The sequence below is a fragment of the Brugia malayi genome (assembly GCF_000002995.4).
Source record: "Brugia malayi strain FR3 genome assembly, contig: Bm_v4_ChrX_scaffold_001, whole genome shotgun sequence".
Taxonomy (NCBI): domain Eukaryota; kingdom Metazoa; phylum Nematoda; class Chromadorea; order Rhabditida; family Onchocercidae; genus Brugia; species Brugia malayi.
This window is the reverse complement of record NW_025062479.1, coordinates 1,104,908-1,129,874: the sequence shown is the minus strand read 5'-3', so window position 1 is coordinate 1,129,874 and position 24,967 is coordinate 1,104,908. Positions and strand designations below refer to the sequence as shown.

General features: G+C 34.6%; 3 protein-coding genes across 7 annotated transcripts; 2 read left to right on the top strand and 1 right to left on the bottom strand.

Annotated features, from left to right (window-relative positions):
* Positions 1–122: 122 nt before the first annotated feature.
* Bm7002 lies at positions 123–10,415 on the top strand (the record flags this gene model as incomplete). 4 transcript variants are annotated; one of them, XM_043073204.1, is made up of 28 exons in its annotated part: positions 123–273; positions 527–662; positions 803–902; positions 1,146–1,241; positions 1,464–1,541; positions 2,044–2,199; positions 2,503–2,643; positions 2,716–2,840; positions 2,924–3,054; positions 3,165–3,242; positions 3,378–3,536; positions 3,758–3,855; positions 3,974–4,000; positions 4,933–5,082; positions 5,322–5,510; positions 5,920–6,093; positions 6,526–6,681; positions 6,940–7,075; positions 7,226–7,374; positions 7,629–7,781; positions 7,935–8,109; positions 8,184–8,207; positions 8,790–8,883; positions 9,087–9,216; positions 9,421–9,528; positions 9,703–9,777; positions 9,962–10,090; positions 10,269–10,415. In XM_043073204.1, the coding sequence occupies 28 exons, from the start codon at positions 123–125 to the stop codon at positions 10,413–10,415; spliced, it is 3,465 nt and encodes a 1,154-aa protein (XP_042929138.1). The 4 variants fall into 4 exon arrangements, with proteins under 4 accessions (XP_042929138.1, XP_042929137.1, XP_042929136.1 ...); XM_043073203.1 differs by lacking the exon at positions 3,974–4,000; XM_043073202.1 differs by lacking the exon at positions 8,184–8,207.
* Positions 10,416–11,467: 1,052 nt separating this feature from the next.
* Positions 11,468–17,308, bottom strand: Bma-hgrs-1 (VHS domain containing protein; the record flags this gene model as incomplete). Of its 2 annotated transcripts, none has more annotated exons than XM_043073199.1 (17): positions 11,468–11,592; positions 11,795–11,993; positions 12,188–12,355; positions 12,502–12,680; positions 13,053–13,248; positions 13,438–13,610; positions 13,721–13,868; positions 14,031–14,267; positions 14,404–14,510; positions 14,679–14,811; positions 15,139–15,351; positions 15,587–15,707; positions 15,820–16,013; positions 16,435–16,509; positions 16,597–16,708; positions 16,983–17,067; positions 17,281–17,308. In XM_043073199.1, 17 exons carry the CDS (start codon positions 17,306–17,308, stop codon positions 11,468–11,470), a joined length of 2,493 nt encoding a protein of 830 aa, XP_042929133.1. The 2 variants fall into 2 exon arrangements, with proteins under 2 accessions (XP_042929133.1, XP_042929134.1); XM_043073200.1 differs by having other exon boundaries at positions 13,134–13,248.
* Positions 17,309–21,522: 4,214 nt separating this feature from the next.
* Positions 21,523–24,967, top strand: Bm2051 (WH1 domain containing protein; the record flags this gene model as incomplete). The annotated part of the gene is made up of 10 exons (XM_043073198.1): positions 21,523–21,614; positions 21,863–22,111; positions 22,342–22,499; positions 22,647–22,899; positions 23,262–23,486; positions 23,582–23,744; positions 23,874–24,167; positions 24,348–24,467; positions 24,574–24,694; positions 24,912–24,967. The coding sequence occupies 10 exons, from the start codon at positions 21,523–21,525 to the stop codon at positions 24,965–24,967; spliced, it is 1,731 nt and encodes a 576-aa protein (XP_042929132.1).

Genomic DNA, 24,967 nt, shown 5'->3' with positions numbered 1-24,967 from the left:
GTTTTCTAAATTATCGTTTTTTTTTTTTTTTTTTTTCTTTCTTCTCAAATAGTAAACGCAAATTTAACTCTTGGAATGGAAATGTATTTTTCTAAATTTCGGAAAACTAATTTCAGGATTAAATGTTGGGCCTTAAAAGACGACCTCATAAACGTCGAAATGCAAATATACATCTGAGACGTTTAACACAAGCTTATCTTACAACAGTTAATCAGTTCCAACCATTGGTCGTTCGTACTGCATATGAGAAAGTGGATAGTGTCTACTACTTAGGTTAGTACACTATAAAAAATAATATCTTAGACTTAGGTACGATCTCTTTTTTTTTTTCTTGTAACATTCCTGAAACGAATGAAGAGAATGTTATTAGCAGGTTTTTTTTTTCCACGATATTCCTGGCATTTTATGTGTTTCCTAAATGAAGTTAAAGTAAATTCCAAAGTACTAATACAAATTTGAACAGCGTTTATTGAATAGATTTGGGATTTTGTTTGTTGAGAATGCTGTCTATATTATTCTGTTGCAGTGCAAAAGCTTATACTGAATCAACAAAGTGTAACTAGCGGATTGTTTCCACGATATTCTGAAAAATGTGAAATTGGCTTTGTCAAGGATAGCATTTATTGTGCTTTGGCATGTTGGACTTGTTCTATTGCATACAAGTAATTTCGTTTCGTTCATTTATGACAGTATTAAGGATGGATTGAGTTGAATTATCAAAAATGAGAAGTGAGGGAACATTGCTGAAACTGAGCAAATTCAATATCACGTCCTAAAATTATTGTTCCTGATAGTTTTACAGACGACTGGACGATGATCGAGGACGACAAACGGAACTGAGACAATCGGCAGTGAAAGCAATGCGAGGGATTATGTTTTGCTGGATGCAAGAGCTTGATAATGTATGTTAAAGTTATTGAAATTGCATTTCCTCTTTAATGTTTAGGATTTTTTTTTTTGTTGAGAATGCATTCATGAATAGTAAATTATACAATAGGTCAAGCATTTGTTAGGAATGTCTCAACGGAATGGAAATTGGCATGTTAATAAAAAGTAAACTTATAGATTAATTTTTCCAAAAATATTCAGAATATTTGAGCTATTTTACAGTTCATCAGATATTCCGATCTCTTGTCATCTTTCAGCTCAATCATTTCAAAGAAAATATTTCACCAGAATTCTCTTTACATGCACGCTTTGATTTACACACAGGCATGGTTCTTTCAACACCAAACGAAAAGGTATGGTCAAAGATATTGAAAAGTTTTATCTAGAGATCTGAAAAAGAAATTCTCTGATCAGTTTACGGTCTACAGCATCTGGAACCGTGTTTTCCAGAAGAAATTATAATTTATATGGAGACGCAAGATGGGATTACTTTTGTTTTTTGTTGTATTGATGTCTTTGCCAATGCTTCTTTCGTCTTCCTTCAATTCAGCTTTTGAAAAGACTCCAAATTCTAGAAATATGGACATTTACAAATGGATCTTATTGCGTTATATCTCTTGGCTTTGGTTCAGATGACTGCAGCTGGTATTCAGGTATTTTTGCTTGTATATTGCCATTTCGAATCCACCCTTTTAATTATCTTCAGTGATGAATTTCAGTCGGCGGAAGCTGGAGAATAACTCAAGCTATAAATGCCGTATAATTATGCGTTATCACTATTTCATGCTTAATTAGCTACTCTATTCTTTCTATTTAATTGTTGCTATCGTTCATAAGAGAAATTGTTTTATAATTATTCTCCTTCTTTAAAAATAGTTAGCAGTTATAAAAAACTTTACAATCTTAGGGAAGAAAGAATACATCATTGTGCTGTAACAAACTGGAATTTTTTACTTACATGATCTTCCAAAATATATATTAGGTTTCTGAATTGGATTTTGGACTTCTATTATTTTTGAAGATCAAGAAAAAACAATGTATATTTGTAACTATTTCCAGACTTCACAGTTTACATTTGCCTTATATATATATATCTGTGATCTAGATCATATTTCAGTTATGTTGTTGTGATTCTCAGCTAGTGACTTTTAACAGGTAATTTACACACACGATGAGGTCTGTTTTGTTCAAAATCTTGTTTTCTATATCGAACGAACTTATCGTACACCGGATTTTGGTATGTGGGAAACAGGTTCGAGATACAATGTTGGTGAACGTGAACTTCATGCTAGCAGCTTGGGGATGGTGAAGGTATGCTTTGGCTACTGTTTGATTTTCGTTTTACGCGTACATCCAGTTGTAGTAAATAAGATGAAAAAGATTCTTGTCAGAAATTATATAATAAGAAGTCAAAACATCAGGTGCTTCAAGCAGTACAGATTTTGTTTTACCACTTCTTAAACACTCAATTTTTTCAAAAAATGCGTAAAATTTTATCCAGTCCTATGTAGTCTTCATACCTACAGTTTTCTAATAAAGTCATGAAAATTTTCAATTTTTATGAATATATTAAGTACTTATTATTCGATCTATGTTATGAAATATTCCTTATAGGCTGCGTTGGAAGCAATAAATGGTTTTAATCTTTATGGGACGGCTGGGACTAGTTCATCTGTAATATATGTTGATATTGATGGACATAATAGGAATCGTACTACTTTTGAAACGATTTTGCCTAGGGAAAGCAATTCAAAGGTAAGTGTTCGTTAGATTTAGGGTTAAGAATTCGGCCATTTGAAAATTAAAAATAATTTGGAATTATTACAGAATACTGACGCTGCATTGCTGCTATCGATAGGATGGCCGGCTTTTGCAACGCATGATCCGGAACTCTATGAGAAAACATTTAACAAATGTATTCGACGTCTGGAAGGTCGATATGGATTAAAGAGGTAACTCGACATCAAAGTTTATGATGTATCTTGGTATCCCTTTATTATCTATTGTTTAATGCATTTTCTTCTTTTTTTTTAAGATTTCTTCGGGATGGCTATCGCACCGAACTTGAAGATGCTTCGAGACGATATTACGAGGAGCACGAAACATCGCGCTTTCACAATATTGAATGCCAATTTCCAGTGTTCTTCGCTTATATCGCAATTACTGGTTTTTTTTTTTTTTTTTCATTTTTTTCTTTTGAAATGCATAGTATTTAGTACAGTATTTGTGAAATGTTTTAATATTCTTATTTCGATTTTTAAGGTTTTGTTTTTCAGCTCATCTTCGTGGGGAGCGAAAATTATCTCATTCATATTGGCAAAAAACCAATGAAATGCTTGTTTCGAGTGAGAAAAGTTGGTTCTACCATTTATGTTTAATATTTTTAAAGAAATTTGCTGCGTACTATGGTTCGTTATAAAGAAGAAAATGATGTAGTATAATCGTGAAGATATGTGCTGTTAATTGAAACTGTTTTAACGCATCTTTAGCATCATGTTTGATAATGCCGGAGTGTTACATTATTAATGAAGAACATATGGATGCTGAAAGAATGAAACCAAATTCTCAGAATTTTTATCCGGCGAATCCATGCGAGTTTGGTCACCATCTGTGGTCTAATGCTGTTTATCTAATAGCATTGCTTTTAAGTAAGATTGTTTTTTTTTTTTGGAATTTTGGGCAGTTGTTTTTTAGTCTCATGCATACTATTCGTAGTCTTTCATTTGTGCAAGTACGAGCGAATTTTAATGAGTCAACAGTACTCTTGGAATGCTTGTATCCTTGTGAGTCCTATTTAATGATTTGTATATAGAACCGAAAAAACCCTTAATTCAAACTAACTGCTAACATAATGACTTAAATTTTTTAGAGGATGACTTCGTTCATTTAACAGACATCGACCCAATCTGTCGACATCTTCCAGCTAGTCAACGACCAAAATACCAGAATCGTCATTCTGTATTTCAGGTTAATATCATCAAGATTTTTTCGCATATAATAATAATAATAATGATAATAATAATAATAAATCTGAGGAGAAAGAAGCTGGTATTTCTTTGTTTGAAACGTTCAATATTCTGTTTAGCGTGATATGGAGCAAACAAAAGGAAGCGTAAGTTTGTTTTAAGTAGTAGATGCCTGCGTTTCTTTTATTTATCATATCAGATTTTATTTTACAACGGAAACGACAGAAGGACTTTCCAGCAGGTAGAAAAAGAAGAAAGTTTTCTTTTGCTTCATATTAAATTTTTTAACAAGAAACAGTTGCTAAACAACATTTTAAATTAACGAACGATTTCGAAGTTTTGGGAACTATATTTTGGAGGTGTTTTATTCTGCTTCTTTTATTTTGTAATTTGAGTGTTGTGTTCATTCGCTTCCTTACCAGTTATTGACCCAATTCCTATTCACACTCGATACAATTTCACATCTTTCATCTTACACGACTGTAAAGAATTTAAGCAACGGAATACTTTTCGTTATTTCTCTCAGACACCCTGAGAGTTTTCCGAAATATCCGGACATTATGGGGCATTATTTATGGAAAGAAACATTTAAATTCATCCTGTCTGTATAAAACTTCGAAACATCCAGAATTTTTTTTTTTTCATAATTTGCATAAAAATTCTGGAAAACATGGGTTGCAGGAAAGCACCCTGTTAAATGCATGTTATATTTGGTTTTCACTAAAAGGTTATTGCATGCCTTCTGGATTCCTCTAATGAAATCCATGTTTCGAATTTTTAGTCGAATAAGTCATACTGAAGGTGAAGTTGATGCTGTATCTTGATTATTTATAAACCCTTAAATTTCTCTTGGTTTTTTTTTTTCTTTTTTTATTTATCGATCCGGGTTTCTACTTATTGGTTTTTCAGTTGTCAGCAGTGTTGCGATATGCTTGTTTTTTTGCTAATAACTGATCAGTTTGTACTCGCATCGTTGACAACTTTAATTTTTTAGGTCATTAGCCTAGAAAAGTTTTTCTCTGCTTTGTTTCATCGATTATAATATTAACCGGAGAAACTCATGCATAATCTCTTTCAGAGTAGTATGGAAGGTGATCCGGTAGTTCAGGTTGTTCTGATTGCTGAGTCAAGTCGTTTGCAAATGATGCTTTCGACATATGGCATTGACACTCAAACTCCACACGATCTTGAGCCAGTAAAAATTTGGCCGAGTTGGCGAATGGTGAAAGTGTGTTTTTATCTAAAATTTTTGGCTGAATCATATATCACTGTTTGACTGAATTGATCTAGGGAAAGAAATGATTTCTCCGATTTTGTGTTTTGGCAAATTTGCATTAAGTTATTATTCATTTAGATATTTTAGAATATTCACTCTCTTCTCTTCTATATGCTCGTTTAAGATTAATATTGAAATTGGAGAATTATTAGGCAAAAATATATTATTACCAATGCTCACTTATTTTCCAGGTCTTCGAATCCTTAGGAAAGAATGAAAAGATGGGCTTGAGTGGCCGACCAGGCCGGCCATTTGGTCCTCTTAATACGAGTAAAATTTTCAAACGTTTTGGTGATACTATTCTTTGTTATCCATTATTGTTCGAAGTGAAAGACTTTTATATCAATGCAGATCCGGCTGTATTAATCAACGAAATTAAGGTATTATTATATTCTAGCTTTTTAATGGTTAATGACAATGAATGAGGAGTCAGGTCTTCTCAGAAAATGATTGAAGTACAGATGGCATTTATGTTGTTAGGTGAACCGTGCAATCATTTGGTGCCGAATGTCTTGCTTTGTATTGGCCTCTTGAAACCAAGGATATATCATGCTGAATTCGCTGCTGGTTTAACGTTCGGTGGTTCATATTTATATTGATTGTCCTGCTTTTTCTGTTCAAAAATAGCAGTATCTTCCTGGATCCATTGAGAATGCTGGAGACTACTTCTGTCTTGCTTTTACTGCACCCAACTTTTGTCCTTTCTTCCCACAATGAGTTTTCCAAGTTGCACTTTGTTGGAGTATCTTCTTTATTTTTAAGGAGCTCCTAATTTTCTTCAGTTTGCAGTTAAATTTGGAATTTATATCGAGAAGATGGAAGCTTACCGGTCGTCCCACATTTTGCATGGTTTTACGAGGCGAGATTATGAGTGGCGAATATTTCAGTCATATGTTGGATTTGTTGATCTCATTGAAGAACGGTTGTATCAGTGGAGTACGAGTACGAGTTGGTAGACTTCATGTGAGTTATTTGAGGCGAACATCTTTGCAAAATTTTGCTAGCTCTGAAATTTCATAGCTTCTATTATGGTTTTGTTATATTTGAAACTTTATTCTAATTAAGAAAATGAAATTTGGGGGGAAATTCAAAGGCGAAGTAGAGTTCTCGTTGTATTGTTGAGGACTTTTCTATCTTATAAAAGCTACAGGTTATTCAAGTCATTTAGACAGCTCATTTTAGATTTCAGTGCAATGTCAGTTTTAATTAGATCTTGGTTAGGCACTAGAGAAGAGAAGGTGAAAAATGAATTCTTGGTGTTGAAAGAGTTTTGCACACTGAAGCGATTCTTAGAGTTTCCAACTGAACCTATAAGTGAGTTAGAAGTTGCTGGTTGAGGTAATTAGTGGGCCATAAAAAAGTTCAAAAAGGAAAAAAAAAATTGTGCGATTCCAGCAACTTTTAAATTCTGGATGTATGGAACACGTCGACTTTGCTACTGATAGTGATGGCAATTATGACGATTTTGAAGAGTTTGGCGATACAGATTCACAAGTGATTTCTCGAGTATCGATACGAGATATTCATGAAGATGACACCCAAAGTACTGAGGTATCAATATTTTTAGTCTTGACGATATTGGTTTTTGTAATTTTGATTCGAAAATTACTGACGAATAAATTCAATGCGATGAATAAAACAATTAGAATTTTGAACAGTTGGAAAATTTTTCCTTAGGCGTTCAGAATGGAAATTGATATCATTAGAGGGTCAATTGAGATTATATTTATTCGTTATTACTATGCAAAAAAGAATTGCTTTTTCCTGTTTTGTCCATCGGTAAAATTTCTTTAACTAATGTCATTACAGCGTGATTATAATTGTAAGCCGGATGAGGAATTATTTGATGTAGTTCGAAAGCACAATATTGATGCACTTCGTAGGGTGGCATTTGCAATTGTGATACTCTCTCAACGGTATGGAATGGGATGTATTGTTGATGACGGTGGGTTATTGACAAGAATGGCGAAACAAACTTTCATAGATTCTTTTTATCATATCCTATTAATCTGCAGCGATGTTTAGCTTGATCTTGATGTTTCTTGACCAATTATATTGTGTGGTTTAGATCATTGTTTTAAGTTTTAGTTTTCAGAGACTTTGGAAGTGCGTTTGGAACGTGTTTATCGTCAGGCATGCGCTAGGCGTCGTTGGTGGGTAGTTCGTTACTGTGCTGCAAGGCTCCGGAAGGTGACAAATTCATTAGCACCTGGCATAACAAACATGCTTGTTAGAGGAAAACAGGTTTCTAAATTTTTTGATAAATAAAGATATGAAGCTTTTATTTCGTTTCGAGCTACCAAATGCTTTTAACTTTGCCTTTAACTTTGCTGAATTAGCAAACAAGTAAAAAGGTATGAAATATTGGCCTAAGCAAATAATTGATCCTAGAAATCATTATTGACTATGTATTGACATAATTGCTCAATTTTTGATACGAAAAATTTTTCGAACACCATATGTTTTTTTCCTAAGTTTTCATTTTTGAAAATTTCCAGATCACTGTTGGAGTCAGTGGTTGTCGAGAAATGACTATAACAGCGCCGACAACTCCGGATGAAATAGCCGTAGCGTTATTTGATTCATATCCAGAAAATGAACCGCAGGCTTCTGTCTTACAGCAGGAGCTTATTATTGCATGCTCTGATTTAGTACGTTTTGTTTCCTGTCTTGAAATAATTGTGACATTTTGGTGAATTCAAAATGAATATCGACTTATCTTGCAAATTGTGTTGCTCATATGAAATCTCCAGATTTATTTTTAACTGGTCTAGAATTTTTTTTTTGAATTTCTATATGCTTAGATAGCGCAGAAGCCGTATGCATTTGATGGAGTGCTGACGATTCGATTAGCATGGTTATCTGATGCTATGTCACTAATGCTTAATTATATGCGAAGTGCAGGAAGTGTGAAAAGGGGTTCCGTTGTCGGAATGTTAAATAAGTCAATTTCATCGACACAAGCAAATTTTTATGCGAGTAAGTTTTCAAAAATATTGCAATTCAGGTTCACCATTTGTTTCATTTATAATTTTAATCACTTCTAATTGCAGAGAAATCTACCGTTATGAGACTAGGTTTGATCCACATTTCATTTAAACATTCAACTTTTTTTCTGCGCATTCATTTTTTGCTCTAGTTCAACTAATTTTGCTCATTAGTGATAAACTACTGCTTTAACTTTTTTTTTTTTTTTTTTTTGCTGTGTTTGTTCAACGCTCGAGCTAACCGTTGGCATAATTCATTAGTGGAACTTTAGAAATGAATAAATTCCTTTGTTCTCACTTCACTTGTGGATCAAGTTAAGATGTAACTTGGATTACTACAATCGATGCAGATTCTATTGATGATAAAACTACTGCAAATTCTATTAAAAAATGAAAATCTTGAAATTCCCATCTTTTTTTTTATTGGATTTTTGGCAGAACTAATATTCCCTGCCCTGTTGCTCGTAACCCAATACTTGCTGTCATGAAACACACGTGATAATTAAAATTACATATGAAGATTGCGATTAAGGTAGGACATAGATTGCTTGATTTTTTATGTTCATTCTCATTGCTATTACATGCTTGGCTAATACGCTTATAAGTTTAAATCATATCATTTTTCTCGTCTCTTTTTTTTTTTTTTTTTTTAAAGCATTCCTTTTTTTCTAGAGCTTGGTGAAAACATAAGTGTTTACGATCTATCACCAATTCTTGTTAAGGATGTTGTTGCTGCACTGTTGACCAGAAAATATTGGCACTTGCTGTATGTGATTATTAAATTGTTGTGAAGATCGTAATGTTTTTATTGCTTCTCACAAATTATTATAATGTTTGAAATTATAGCGAGACATTTCTGTAAAGTATTTTAAATTAAATCCACAATATATGTAAGAATAGAACTCAGCTATGCATAATTTTCACTTTCATTTCCGATTAAATGGTACACTTTTTCACTTATCTTTTTAGAACCCCTTTGCAATCACGACGCTTAAATGGTTCACTAAATCGCGTACCACCTAACTTCTATGATAGCGTTTGGAAAATTTTAGAACGTACACAAGGTGGTATCGTCATCGCTGGACAACACCTTCCTCAGGTTTCTTCATAATCAAGTTTTTTTTTTTTTTTCTTTTTACTTCAGCTTTTGAAAGTACTTAAAAGTCACAGTTCTACAATCCTGACAAACTAAAATTTACCCGTCGATAGCTCTTAAAATTTCATAGCAGTATTTGCATAACATTTCAGTTATATTTCTCTTGTCAACCATATGTCTTATTTGTTCTTTCACTTTTTTTTCCAGCAACCAACATTAAGTGATATGACACCATTCGAATTAACTTTCTCATACAAAATTGAATCTATGATGAGTGCTATCGAGCATCCAGAATATCGCCAAATTCTTGTGGAAGTATGGATTTCTTTCGTTTAACAAATTTTATAAATATATTCTTTGGAAATCATAGGATTTTAAAGTTTTTAAAACTTTTACTTAAACAAAGAATCCATTGGATCTCCGTAACAGTTATTATTTATTACTGAACAAAAGCAGGGACCATGCATGTCTTGACGAAATTTCTTTCAGCTACTGTGTATAATCGCCGTTATTTTGGAACGGAACAGTGAACTGATATTCAGTAATAAGCTAGATTTAGATCAGGTGTTGCTTTTTGTTTTTTGGCCCAGTATTTTTACACATTTCACTATACGCCATTCTGTGTACAATTAAGGGTCGTATTGCATGATGTTCTTGCGCAAAAAATGTTTATCATCCCAGTTAGAATATCTCACGAAAAAAGTTCAATATTTGCAAAAATGCAAAAATATTGTTTTTGAAATTTCAGCTCATCTCCACAGCTTTTCGACAATATTGTTCAGATCATGATATTGCGGACGGGAATGATATGACGCCGTTCTATGAATTAAACGATTCTGACTTGTCAAAAAATTCAACAGCTAGCTATTTTGCTCGTGTAGCTTTTTGAGATATTGATGATATTCTCTCTTCGCTGATTAGAAGTTTTTAATAATTTAAATATTAATTGAATTACGCTGACCATGCTCGTTTTCTCGCTTTCGATTTATTGTGTTAAATGATAAGGAATAGTGGTACATGTTTAGCATATTTACAAATCGTTTGACATTTTTCAGGCTGTAATTGATTCTTTGTTGAATGGAATATGTCTCACAAAACGTAAAATAACTACTTTTATGCCAAGCGACTCATTGTCATGTGCTCCTGCGTCTAATCCTGAACGATCTGACAACCAAGGATATAATGGTTGTTTGGTGAGCTAACAGGAATCATATATACTAACAAGATATATGGAAGATACTAGGATATATTGAACCGGTATGTAGCAGCTTGTCATAGGAAATCCAAAATATTTAATAGTTAATAATAATGAAGTGCCTTTAAAATAATGTAGCTTTAGTACCCATACACGCTTTCATTATTTTTAATTGTATCTAGTCCATATATTTTTCTCCCACAGGGACAGAAGCATCTTCAAATTAGGAAGAAATAGAAAAAATGTAGAAGAAAAGTCCTACAGTTATAGAGTAGTTATAGAAACTTTTGGAGAAGTGATTTTGTATAACTGGTTATAAAATTTAGTATGCTTCTGTTCTACACAAATGCCTTTTCGCGGTTAGAAGATGGCGCTGATCTATATATCATAGTTTAGAATGTTTTGCTAAAATACTCCAGTACTTTTCCTCTTGCTGCATTTCAAACTAATCTTACAAACCATTATTGCTATATATTATCTTCCCTTATGTTTGACTTTGTGGTAAACATCCTCTGGTCTCTTCCAAATAAAATGAAGCAACACTTTGTTATGACCTGTGCAGACGAAAATTAGTATGCGAGGTAGAAGCAAAAGTGGGCGCTTGCACTCACGTTATACTGACTTACGTCCTTTACTATTCAAGGATGTTAACGAGGATAAAAGCTTTTTGTACGTCATATCTTTTTTCAAGCAAATAATCATAGATTCTGGCAAGACTTCTGTTTATGAAGTGCATGTATATTATACAATAAAATGTATGTATTAATAAAGAGACAACTGCATCCAGTAACATCGAAAATTCAGGGGAGTTCGGTATAGAATGTACGGAAAATGATCCAAATTCATATCAGCCGCTTTGTAAATAATTCGTAAATACAGATATCACAGATCTAACAGGGATTTATACAATGGAAGACCCAAAAATAATCCTGAACCTAAATCACTTTCTAGAAGCTTACATCCGCAAATTTCTTCACATACATGGAATTTTTACACAAGTCACTTGAAAATTAAAGTTGAATGATTGAAATGTGGTATCAAAGGATTCATTTTTTTTTTTCAGTCGAATGAAATAAGAAGTTCTTCGGCTGGCTGCGTTGTTGGCTGCGATTGCGGTTCTCCATTTGTTTGAGGCTGCATTGAATATTGAATGTTTTGGACAGGTTGCTCCAATATCATCTCATCTAAATAAAATTCGTGATGAAAAAATCAGTTTTACAAAGGACAAAATGTACGCCTTAAAGTTATTGTATTATTGATGGTCTTCCCATATCCTCTCTCTCGCTCCCTAATTTACATTATGCATGTAAACATTACACATATTATATATACAAATGAGACCATCAAAATCCAATAATCGTGAGCTGGAATAAGAATTTTACTAACTTGACAAAGAATACGGTGAAAAAGGCTGTATTATCCGATTATGTTGATTTAGAGTTGCTGGCACTGTCGTTGATGGTATAAAACTAGGCTTGTGCTGCTCCTGAGGAGTAAGTTTTTGAAGTCCAATATTAGCTGCGGTAGCCTGAATTTGCTGCTGCTGTTGCCCACCTGGAAGTGTAACAGCAGGTTCCAACTGCTGCTGAAATCATTTTCGTCAATAAAAGCAAACCGTGTCATATCACAAGTCTTCCAAGTGCACGTTTCCCAGCTTTGTCTTTCATACTGAACCAGGCTTATATAAATTATCCATCAATATTTAATGTATTAATGCATAGAGAAATTTACAAGTTTTTACACAAAAAAAGTCACAAATCATAGGAAGAAACTAAGTACCTGATATATGGGATAAGCTCGTGAAACGGAAGACTGCGAAGCAACACTGTAAGTTGGCGTATTATTGGCTGCAAGTTGTGATGAATACTGAGCTGCATTCAACTGATAATTCGATGTTGATATATCCGATTGTTGTTGCTCTTGTAGTCGCTGCACACCTAGCGAACCCTATTAATGCAAATATCATAAATAAAAGAACCACTAAATTTAAAAACAAGAATTGTTAGAATTTATAGGGCTAGAATTTTTTTCTTCGAGAAACCAATTCCTGATAAAAACTCAATTCATGTGTAAAATGTTAAGAATTAAATCACCTGGTCAGCATACGGATGAATTGATGCATAATTTGCAATGTTCGAACCCTGCTTAACTGTTGCAGCTGTGATATTATCCTGCACCATGTGTGCACCAGATGGATAACTCTGTGCCGCCGCTGTTATTGGCAAGCCATAACTTAATTGTGCTTGATCTACATAGGCGGTCGGCGGATAACCTAAGGATACTTTTATGATGTTCTAATAGTAATTCTTGAATTGAAAGCCAATTTAATATGCTGAACAATTTAACTTGGTGTAGTACACGTAATGAGATTTTATATAACTAAAGGGATTTGCTTCTTCTACGGTGACAAAATTTCAATTATCACTTTACCAAGGTCCGGCTAAAAACATCACTGCACTGTTATAAATGATAAATCTCTTTTACAAATCGCACAAGCAAAAAGATATATAGAACTGACTCTGAAATGCAAAAATTTTGGATCTCATAATACCCCAAAAGTAAGTTGAGGGTCACATTAAAAGATGCAGATTGCTTTACCCACGTGTCACTATTTCTATACAACCCAATGTGAATATTAACAAACCAGGGGGAACACCACTCCCTTGCATGACAACTTGATTAGGCTCAGTAACCATTTGATTATAATGTATTTCCGCAAGCTGACCAGCAGGATTCATTTGAGCAGTTTGTCTCATCATTTGCATCCGTTTCATTTGCATTTCCCGTTCCTGCTGCTGGAAACGCAAAAGTGCCAATTGGCGTTGATGCAGTATCATCTCCTGTAATCAAAACACCATATCAGAAACACGCAATAACTTAAACGAAATAAATTAAATAAGGGCCTATAAAAAAAGAAAGAATGCAATGTCGTATATTCGAAAGATCATAACTTTTGAGGAAAATTCAGAAGATACAAGTTGAACTATCTTCCTCCCCACCCCCTCGCCAAAAAGAAAAAAAAAACTAACATGTTTCTTTTGCCTCATTAAATCCACCTTCTGTTGCATTTGTATCTGTTTCAGGCGCTGTTCTTCCATAATTCTTGCCTGCTTTTGGCGTTCATGGTCCTCCCTTAGAGCATCTATGGCTTGTCTAGCTTCCTGGATATGAGCTAAACTATCTTGAAGAGATTCAAAATGATCTGAAAAAGGAGAATGTGGTGTATAATGATAAACAAAATTACTCATTTACAGATCGCAAAGCAACTTGTTAATGCTCTTAGTACTATCAAATGCATTAAAGTGAACAAACTTCTTTGATCTTCTAGTTTATTCATGCGTGCCATTACTTGGGCATGCATTTCAGTCAAGCGTATAAACAACGACTGTATTGCAGTATCGTTGACAACAGAACGGTTTCGGGCAACGTTGGAACGAATTCGATTATCCATAACAGTAACCTGTGAACAACAAACCATTTGCAAACATAAAACGGAAAGAAAAAAGTATAAACAAAAATTTATTTGACACTACTTTTTTTACCAATATCCATACGGGGTAAAGAAAAAGATTTCAGCGCGTTCTCTTCTCTCTCCTAGAATGTTCTCTTGTTCAAAATGTACCTGTTCCACTAGCTGCCGACAAAATTCCATTGTTTCTGCTGTTTCTTCTTCTTCAGCACTAATAAAATGAGATGCAGCGGTAGTATCACTTTCCAGCTGTTTTGTGGTTGAAGCAAATGAAGGTGCAGCAAATGAAACAGTACCATCACGATCATGACTAGGTGCACAACGCGATGACTCACTCGGTGGTGGTGCAGTTGGTGTTGATACTTTCTGATGACAGTCATTGGTGGACACCTAAAACAGAATCTGTTTGCTAGCCATTAGGTGCATCCAGTAATTTGAAAAAACAAGAAAGAGAAAAAACACTGTTATGGACAAGGTATATATATCATTCATAACCAACATTGACATCTAAAGAGCACAAAAATACCGCATTTAGTTGTTCATTTTTTCTCTGTTGCCAATAGTCCCGATTTAAATACCTCGCCAATTCTGGATCTACATAAGCAGCACCTGACGATATTGGTGTGTCGCCCCCTGAACAAAAATTCATATTAAATTCAAAGCATATTACTACTACTACCGTTTAATTATTCATATTTAATTTAATTCAAAAATATGAAAATATTACTATTACCGCTCACCAGATCTTAGGATACAACTTTATTCGTAGATATTTTCTAGTAAAAAAAACAAAAAAAGTACCAATAGAGGGCGCTGCTCCTTTATAAACCGATTTATTCAGCTCTCCATTATCAGCAGTTCCATTAGATTTAACATCATTTAGATTATCAGTACCATTATACAATTCATAAAGACGCCTCTGTCTTTCACGTTCCTGAAAATTTGTTTCTTCTTGCTTACTACTGTGTTTTGATAGTTAAGCCTAGTTTCATGCAGTTATTCTATCTCAGTGCATTCTTATAACCTAAAGAGTGTTAGGGAGGGTGAGAGTGGGGGGGGGGGGGAAGGGGAGGGGAGAGGATGAGTGGGGAGAAGGGGTTGAGGCCTAATACTGAAGTAATATTGAAGAATCCGATGAACTAATCCCGTCTTTTCTGTTACAAAAGGACTAAATAAAATTAATACAGAAAATGATGTAAACTTATTGCTTTTATAGTCCAAACTTTATTCCCAAAATAATCCGTAGGTAACGAAGATGAACCTGTGCCTCTGCTTCTGATTGACTCAGTGCAATAGCCAAGTTAATTTCATCTTCTTCAGCCTGCTTTAATTCACGAGCCCGCTGTTCAGCTGTTTTCTGCGCATCAACAGATGATTTATCAACTTTGGATGACAGCGGTACCAAACTTTGCGAACAACTGACATCAGTTTTTTTCGTTGCTGTCTTCTCATAGCATCCATCACAAACTCTTACCTGGAAAAATTCTTTTTCCCTAAACTCACAAATCATCTTGTCTTATTCGAATGAATAAACAAAAGGTGACAGCCTCAAACGGAAGTGAAGAGCTGAATTGTTTTACAATTCGTTAGGGTAGGATTCAAAGATGAAACTGGATGAAACAATAGGTGAATCAAGTATTTAATTGGGATATTTAAAAACCAAATTCCTTTTTTTTTTTTTTTTTAAGTTGCGGAGCGTTCGTATTTACCTGCTTTTCGATACCATACTGAGGTAAAAAACTTTGTTTACTGCTGCACCTGTCGCAAAATATTTGTCCACAAGCACGGCAATGATGTTTACGTGTAATGATTCCAAAAGCTGTTCGACATCTGTAATTAAAATGAATGACAGATAAAAATAAGCACACTGTATATGGTTCATATCATTCTAAAGGAGACACTGAAAATTCGAGTAAATCCAAAAAAAAATCATAATTTTTACCTGAAACACTCCTCTCCATCTGCCCATTCTGGTGCACTTTCCGCAATAAACATCGCATCTGCTTCCGCAACATGCGGAAAATCAAAACCCGCTAGTTTCATTAAATTATGGGTGTCAACTACAATTTTATATTCTGGTTTATTTTTGAAAGCCAAAGCCCAACACTGAAGCAATTCCAGTATTTTGTTCTTAACCTGAAAATACACTCACTCATTTCTCTATGGAATTTGAATTTATCTCTTCCTAAAATTTAGTTCTAACATTAACCCAACTTTGTGCAGCTAAACAGGGCAGCCTGGAAAAACAGCAAGTGAGATGATGTTGTGTAAACGGGAAAATTTTTAATATACTTTACTACGACTACCCCATGGTTACCTGTAACACGCCTTCTGATGATTCCAACCGATAATGTGTGCCACCATACCCAATTCACCTGATACTCGAGTTATCCCATTTGACTTACAATTTCACTGTATTTTAACCAGCTCTCCGCTAGACGAAGTATGGTAAGACATTCTATACTGCTACTCATTCCTATGATAAAAGCTCTTATTACATACAGAAGAGACTGCTAGAAATTGTTTAAGAGAAATAAAGGCCAAATTTCTGACTGACCTTATCTGGTGTTGTATCTAGTGAGAGATTCTTCAAATCTTCCATAAAATCCCTTGTTGCAATTTCAGCATGAAACTGTAATAACCAACATAAGATGACTAAAAAAAATTTTTTTTTTGAAAAGATTCAATTATGTAATGTGGAACTGCATGAAGAAAATACCTTGACACCACAGTTTTTCATGCATGCTTCCAAGACTAATAATGCATGATGAGCCACATGCGGATTTTCGTTATGGTACCTCTTCCTAATTGCAGCTGCGGCGGCTTTTACGCTACAAATTTGCAATTCAAGCTTTCCAAGAAGTATTAAAATGAAACACATAACTACATGGGTATAATATACGGATGAAAATCGGAAATAAGAATTTTTGGCCATTAATCAAGTTTCGATTGCTAACACTTCAAAAACTTTTTAAAGTCAATCTTAATCTTGTTAGATCGGTAAGATCAGTTTCACAGCTCTTCTTATCATACACGAATAATCATTTATCCCGTTTCTCGCTAACATATGTTTTTAAATATATCCTAATAATCAGAGGTACTTACGGCACTTCTCCTCCACGTATTAAATCAACACATTCAATAATGGCATCCCAGTTTGGGTCAATAAGCGTCGAATCGGTGGCTTTATCTAAAACAGAAAAAATAGGAAAATCATTCCAATGCAATATTTGAAACTGCTAATTTAAAACTACCAAGGAATTTGCCAACTTTTAACTCCTTCTTCTGATTATTCCAGTAAAGCGACATTAATTTTATATGAAAATAAATGCAAACACTTATTTCAAGAAGTGGTCTCTAAAATTATGATGAAAAAAAAAAAAAAAAAAAAAAAAAAGAATACCCAATTGACGTTCAAAACGTTTTGCCATCGATATAGAGTTCACCGATGTATTATACAAGTCTGAAACATTCGAATGTATAGGATATATGTGAAGACGCTACTGAAGAACAACTGATGTTAGCATTGTAAAACGCCGAAATTATGCATGCATAGTGATGAAATCTACAATTTCTTTTCAAAATCATGTTTTACGATTTCTCTTAGACCAGGACCTAGTCATACTGAAAAGCAAATCGAGAATGACAATATTCTCGGCCAAGACAGATCTAGCCTTGATTTTTTAACATATCTTCATTTATAATGAACTACAAAAAAAGGGATGATCACCCGAAATGCGGAAGTAAAAGTACAAGTGGAAACCCAATATTAACTTCCCCTTCCTTCTCTTCTGTAAATATGAAGATGTGCCATTTCATCTATTCAAAAGCCACAACATATAACAACCAACCGGTCTCGATATTATCCTTACGAAATCAGTGGGCCGGTTGCAAACCGACTTTTCCTTTTGTCTTTTCGAGAAATTTGTATTCTATGAAAATCTCCTCAATATGCACAGTGTTTCTTGCCCGTGTTTATTCAGTCATTTGTAATATAAAATGCATTGTTCCTAAGTATATGGAATATCAGGGATTTTTGGTAACAATTCCTCGCATCAATTTTTCCATATAGTAGCATACAGACAGTGGTGCTGTATAATAGTATATCCATTGGGAGGAAAATAAAAAGAAAGCCAATTCTCGAGAACAAAGAACTGGGAACTAGGATCTTCCGGTCAATAACATTTTTCTTAAATGATTTTGCATTTAAACATATCCAGTAGTTTCATACGGTTCCTTTCGATTGATCAGTAATTGACACTTAATCAAACCCTTCGTTTCCACAAGAAAACTATAGTTAGATCACAAAAGGTGGCAATATTTTCCGAAGGTCCATCTTTCTTTGACATTACCGAAAATTTTACTGCAGTATACTGCCAAGGAGTTCCGGAAAGGATAGCAGAGAGAGTTTATTTAGAAAATTAAAATGTTATCCTAATATGCTCTCTTCATACAAACTTTAGGATATCGTTTATTTGCAACTCTTAAACTGTCATCTACTTTTAAATCACGTAAACTTTCATATTTTGTCTTCTGTGATATGCTCAGTAAACAAAGAAAAAAAAAAAAAAAAAAACGAAAACAAAAACCTACTGAACAACTGACGGAGTGTTTAATGCGATGTGTCTCCCTCCGCGATGTACTACGTATTTGTATGTGTATAGGTACGTGTGTATTTGTTTGTATGTGTGCATGTATGTATGTATGTATATTTATATATATATATGTGTGTGCGTGCGTGCGTGCGTGTGTGCATACCGACACTGTCATTTTCAAGAGCAATTGGTTCTGATTCATTATCACAAATAATGCCTTGATGCTGGTGTTTCCCTCTCCTGTGGTTCGCTGAATCGATGTATATTTTATAAGCCTCTTTTTTATAATTTTACGTGACACACTGATTAAAATAATTCATTCCTTTTGTTCATCCGTCATTATCTCTTCATTTTTCCGCGTCCATTCTTCATAGTTCCATTCTGTTCTATCTATTTAGTTGTCCATTTATCCGTCCCTTTCATCTGTTTATACCATATAGCACCACATGGCTAATTTTTTTTCCTAAAACATATGGCACCGATTTGTTCGCTTCATTTTCATGAAGTTAAGCATGATATATGCCATGGTGAGAAAAGTCAAACAAGCTAATTGAAAGAATTTCGTCCATGCTGGTTAGATAAATCACTACCTTGATCAAAGGAGAATGAAAGAGTCGGACAAGATGCGACGATTTGTCAGACATGTTCGATGTATATTTCGAATACAGTCTAGTCCTTGTGGAAATATTTGTTAAGACTAACTACTTTCAGCCTAGTTTTTACCTAAATTACGAATTGTAAAGTTCCCTCAGTATGACTCCTTGTCCAGAGGTTGACGCATATTACATACTTAGGAAGTGTCATTTCGCCACAAACTGTTTTCAGTTCCAACTGAAATTGGTGACATGTTGGAACTGTAGTAGTTTAGACAAAAACTTCATATGGTCTTATACATGGGCGAAATAATGGGTCACGAGTGAATGATTATTCATTTCGAGCTATTATGCTAAGTAAAAGAGAGCCTGAAATGCCGCAGGATTCATTTTAATATTACCTGCTTAAACCTAAGAACATATTTTAGGCGTAATCTTACTGAATCGGAATAAGTGGGACATTCTTTTCTTTTTTAATTCCAGGTTCTCATTAGAATATGGATCCCATAGATATTTAACACATGTGTACTATCTCCAAGCTTTATTATTGTTGGTGCATGCAGGGAGCTTGCTTTTTTTTTTCATTTAATTTTCTTTGTTCCTTCTTTTTCTCTTTAAAAAAAAATGAAAGAAAAAACAAGGACCTGAAACACGTTACTCTTGATGACGTCGTCAATCAGTCCTACATTCCGTTGGAAATTGTTCATCCCATCATCTCCAACCTGATTCCTGTTAGTATCTGGCCGACTGGTACTCTGCGGTTCATACGTATGCTGGTAATGAGTGTTGATCTGTTCATTTGTGAATCGAAAAGTTCCGTGAGTTTCCATGACTTTACGTTGCGTAGTCTAGGTGAAATCCTCTTGATTGCTATGAATTCTCGGCAATGTTTTACTGTTTGGATCAGTTGTGCAAACAACTTAAACCTGGACTCCAGAAACGTGTTATTTTGAGGGGCTCGAAAATTTTGAATGTGGCATACGAATGGTTACATTCGAAATAGGCATGTTTTACTTTATATCGTCAGGAAGTTCTTCTGCTATGATAGAGTTGAACCGAGCGAGTTAATGAAAACGTCATTTTACTACCTGCATATAAAATAGTGTAGCATTAAACACAAATTCCCCTTACTAATGAGTAGTAATTAGTGTTGAAGTTAATACTGCAGTCAGCTTTTGTCAGACCTCTTATTCTGAAAGTGTCGAAAAACTGGAAATGCAGGCAGCATGCTCCGCTACTATGGTTGCTCAGGAGTAATCTGAAAAAAGCGGAATGTATCGCGTGGTTTTATAAAAAAAAGTAATGTGCTAACTATTGTGTACGGAATTATAGCTAAATATCCAGGGAATTTATGACAAATAGCTGTTTGTTTTGCACTCTACGTGTCCATGTTGATAATTTCTTCTGGCAACTTAAAAGCTACAATTACAACATCGGTTATTTTTCTAAGTTACAATATTTACGGCACTTTACATTGTTTATCTTTGACCCACATAAAAAACGGATTTGATATGTATTTACAAGTAGCGATGTTGTTGATTTGTTTGTTTTGAAGCATTTGTTTATAAATATATCCATTTATAGAAGATTGTGCAGTGTTAGAAGAGCTTGTTTGTGCTTAGAAGAATTTTTGTCATTGGCCAATTTATCTTCGTTTCCTCAGGTTCATAGCTTTTTTATAAACTTCGACTTTTTTTTGCCTACACTACACCTTTTTCCATACGACTGTGTGCCATACATGGCCGTAAATTGACGTTCGGAATGGTGGAACCATCATACCATTTCCTCTACAGATCAGGTTGTTGGTAATTCGGGTTTTTTCATTTGCCTGCCAACATACAGCCATGTTCGGTCAGTTTTATAAATCTTCAAAACATTTGTCCGCTGAATCTTGATTATCATCTTTTAATCGTTGTCATCTGTGCAATTTGATATGACATTCAAGCTTAAGTTTTGAGGTAAATACATGGTATGAAAATATAAGCAATATTCGATGGTAGTGAAATTGAGTCGGATTGTTTCCCATGAAGAGGGGAAGATATTAAATTTTAAATTAGCTTATAGATATAAGCTTGTTTTCGATATTTCATTTTCTGATGAACTATATTTTTCAGGCACCGCTACTCAATATTATTTGTTATTTTTTGTATGTTTCGAAATCCCTTGCTGAAAACTGAAACTGGTATGAATTATTATCAGTTATGAACAAATTCCAGTTGTAGCGTGGCGTATTTGAAGTTACATATTGAAGTTCTGAGCCATTACATAATGCAGTTATAATCGATGTCATTTATGCATACGGTTTTGATTATCTCAGCTAGTATTTTCATTACCGCACTTAAGTTTTGTTTGTCTCTCTATACGAATTGATCCTAGAAATAGTGTAATAGTATTTGAAGTTATAGGAAAGATTTTCGTTGCTTTTTTTTTTTGTCTTTTTCATGTTATTTTCAGGCCATGTACACCTGTGGTACACCGACTGGTGCATATCAACTAGGCATACAGCATGCAGGCTTGAGTATTACACCTACAGGTCGTCCCAAAAAAAGGTGTCTATTTTTGCATAAAAGTTTTGGTTTATGCTGATTCTGGAAAGATTTAATGGACTTTTTTTTAGAGAAACCGTTCTTCCAGTATGCACATTCAAATGTAACTAATTGTCACTTTGTTCTTATTTCGCCACAGTACCACCAATTTTTTTTTTTTGTATTGAATAATTCTTAATGTCTGGTACACTTTTTCTTTAAAAAAAAGTTCCTATACATATATTCTGTTTATGTTTCCACGACTATTGCAGACCGCCAAACACAGGTGCCCTTCTTTTTAACTCAGTCGAAAACGGTATGCTTTTTTCTTTGCTTGGACATGACTGTGTCTCATTAGCAGCAGGTGTTGTACAGTTGCTGAAATCTGATCCACGGAATCCAGGAGTATGGATCAAAGCTCACAGAGGAGTGGTTTCGCTTGTCAAGGACTATGATAAAAGAGCATATTTCCTACGCTTATATGATATTTATAGGAAACAGTATCTTTGGCAACAAATGTTGTGAGTTATTCAGTTTCTTAATTCAAAAAAAAAAAATTTACTGTAGGGTTTAGAGTGGTTTTTCTTGATGTAGAAGACATTTTACAAGTTAAAAAACCATTTGAGTTCATTTATTAACTTTGCGACATCTCTTTTTGATGTGTTCTTTCAACAATTTTTATAGCTTTTTACGACTTTGGTAATTTTGAACAGTTCATTTTAAGGGGTTTTTTTTACATTTGTTAGTTCAGGTATAAGAATTTTCACGCATCACAACCATTGGGATGTCCTCATCTTCTAACATTCGAGGGAGATGAATGCGTGTTTGGTTTGAATTTTTCGAGTAAGGAAGAAGCATTCAGCTTTAAGTCCCACCTTGATAAGCGCTATGAACAGGAAAAAAAGTCTCGTAAGTTTTTCAGGCATCATTTCTGCATTTCATAATTTTTCTTTGATATATTTTTGAACCATGAAAGCTGATTAACAATTGCTGTTCCGTTTTAAGACTTTGAAATAATTTTCGGCAATAAATTCAAAAACCTATCTTTTTAAATAGAAGAAAAAGAGAAGATGGTAACTAGTGGCGGCTCACAGAACATTTCTGGGTCGCTTCTACCCTTTGGTGGCCGAACTCATGCAGTTTCGGCAGTACATAGGACTGGCATTACTAGTATGGGCACCGTACCAAATATTGGTGGCGGCGCATGGACAAATTTTGTGACGATTAATAGAACCAAAAAGAAAAGTTCAAAAAAAGAAAAGAAGCAGAAGATTCGGAAGGAGGACATTAGCAATCCAACAAATTTTCAGTCAGTTTTTCTTATATTTCACGGACTTCATTTGTATTTGCCTTTCGTCCTTTTTAAAGAATTTAATTTGAAAACTTTATTTACTTCTATCATTTTATTTAGTCCTGAAAGAACTTTTCTTTATATGCGCTAAGCATCAAAAATGTTGCTTAAGGATGCATGATTCCTAACATATGATTCGCACCCATCGGTGATGGAATTGTTGCACTAAAGAAGTAACTAAAGATTTTTCTAGGACGTTTATAATTCTTGACAATTATCAAACATTAACTACTATTAGGAGTCTCATAGTTGTCATTTTTACTGAGCCATACTCTTAAGGCATTTGTATTATATTTTGTTGTAATATTATGATACTGTAGACACAAAGCACATCTTGGGTGGAATCAAGATGGTGGTTTCTCACAAGAAACGTACAACTATGATCCAATGGATGATAGTGTGAAGGCTGTGTTGCGCGCTGCGGGAGAGAATCCGGAGCGAATGTCCAAAGATGACTTGGAATTTTCGAAAAAATTTATTACTGGCTACCAAGAGGTTCCTAAACTACAGCAGCCGTCAGCTCCAATGCATCACAACTATCAGAGGTGATTTCAAAATTTTGGACTTTTCATTCACGACGAATTTTCTTAATTACTTTGTAAGATAGACACTTTTATTTAGGACATTTTGCATTTTTCAGGCCTTTTATGACCTCCTCAATTATCAATTCTTCAACATTATCACCAGTTCCGCCGCCACCACCTCCGTTGTTACGTCGTGAAGGATTTCATATTACTCCAGTCTCAAGACCGCCGCTGAAACCACCAGCTTCCAGCAAGCCTCCAGCTAGGCCTTTGCCACAGGTCGAATGAATTTTCTGTAAAAGTTTCAGGAAGGTTCTAAAATTTTGAACTTCCAAGCAAAGAAATAATTACCAAGTACAACTATCTTTGCTTTCTGGATAAAGAAAGTTTTATCTTAGCTTTTTTTAGCCACCGGGTGCAATGAACGGGACATCAACTACCTACCGACCAAATGATGTACCCCCACCTCCTCCACCGCCACCACCACCGTCAAGTTCTACGTACTCGGTACCGACGGCAGCACCTCCTTCATCAGTTTCTACAAATTCTTCACTCGCACCACCTCCACCTCCTCCTCCACCGCCACCACCACCACCTCCTGTAACGTGCGCCAGTGGTACAATACCTCCGCCTCCACCACCTCCGCCATCTTACACTTCGACAGCCAGCAATGGTGGTGGAGGGAAAGCAAGTTTGCTTAGTGTAAGCAGTTTTTCTTTCGGTTACAACTTCGTATGTAGTGAGGCATTTCGTTATACCTTTTTTTTAACTGACAGAATCTATTGCACTATGTTATGGATTCTCGGTATATTGGGGTTTTGAATGAGACTTCGGTTCTCAGAGATTTTTTTCTCACCACTTATTTTCATTTCATTTCTTCAGGAGATACAAGCGGGAGTTACTTTAAAACAAGTGACAACAAACATCAATCATGATAACAGTATTACCGATGCACGCGATGAAATGATGGCACAAATAAGGCAAGGAGCCAATCTAAAACCTGTTAGTATTAGCTTTCCTACGGTGAAAATTTGATAATTACAGTTAATTCATCTGATTTTAGTATTTTCATGTTCAAATTAGTAGTTATGTAAATAATTTATTGCAGATAGACAAAGAAGAGATTGAAAACCGGAAATCAGTACCAAATTCTACGGATGTAGCTGGAATTGCAGGTGCATTAGCTCGAGCTTTAGAAGAAAGGCGTAGGAATATGCGCAATTCAGATGGTTTGTTTTTTCTTCTTTTTAATTATTCTTTATAACAATGCCATGCAGTTCTGACTAAAAAAGCTAATGTTTGTACTGATTCATTGTGCTGATCACTCGGTAGTGGAACATTTGAAACAGAAGAGGAAAGTGGGAAGTTTATTCCGGGAAGAGAATTTCCGCTTTCTAACTTGCTAGAGATGTATAAATGTCAACTCGAAAAACCTTAATTTTGCAGAGTCGGAATCAGAAGAAGAAGCTAATAACAACGACAGTGAATGGGAATCAGATTGA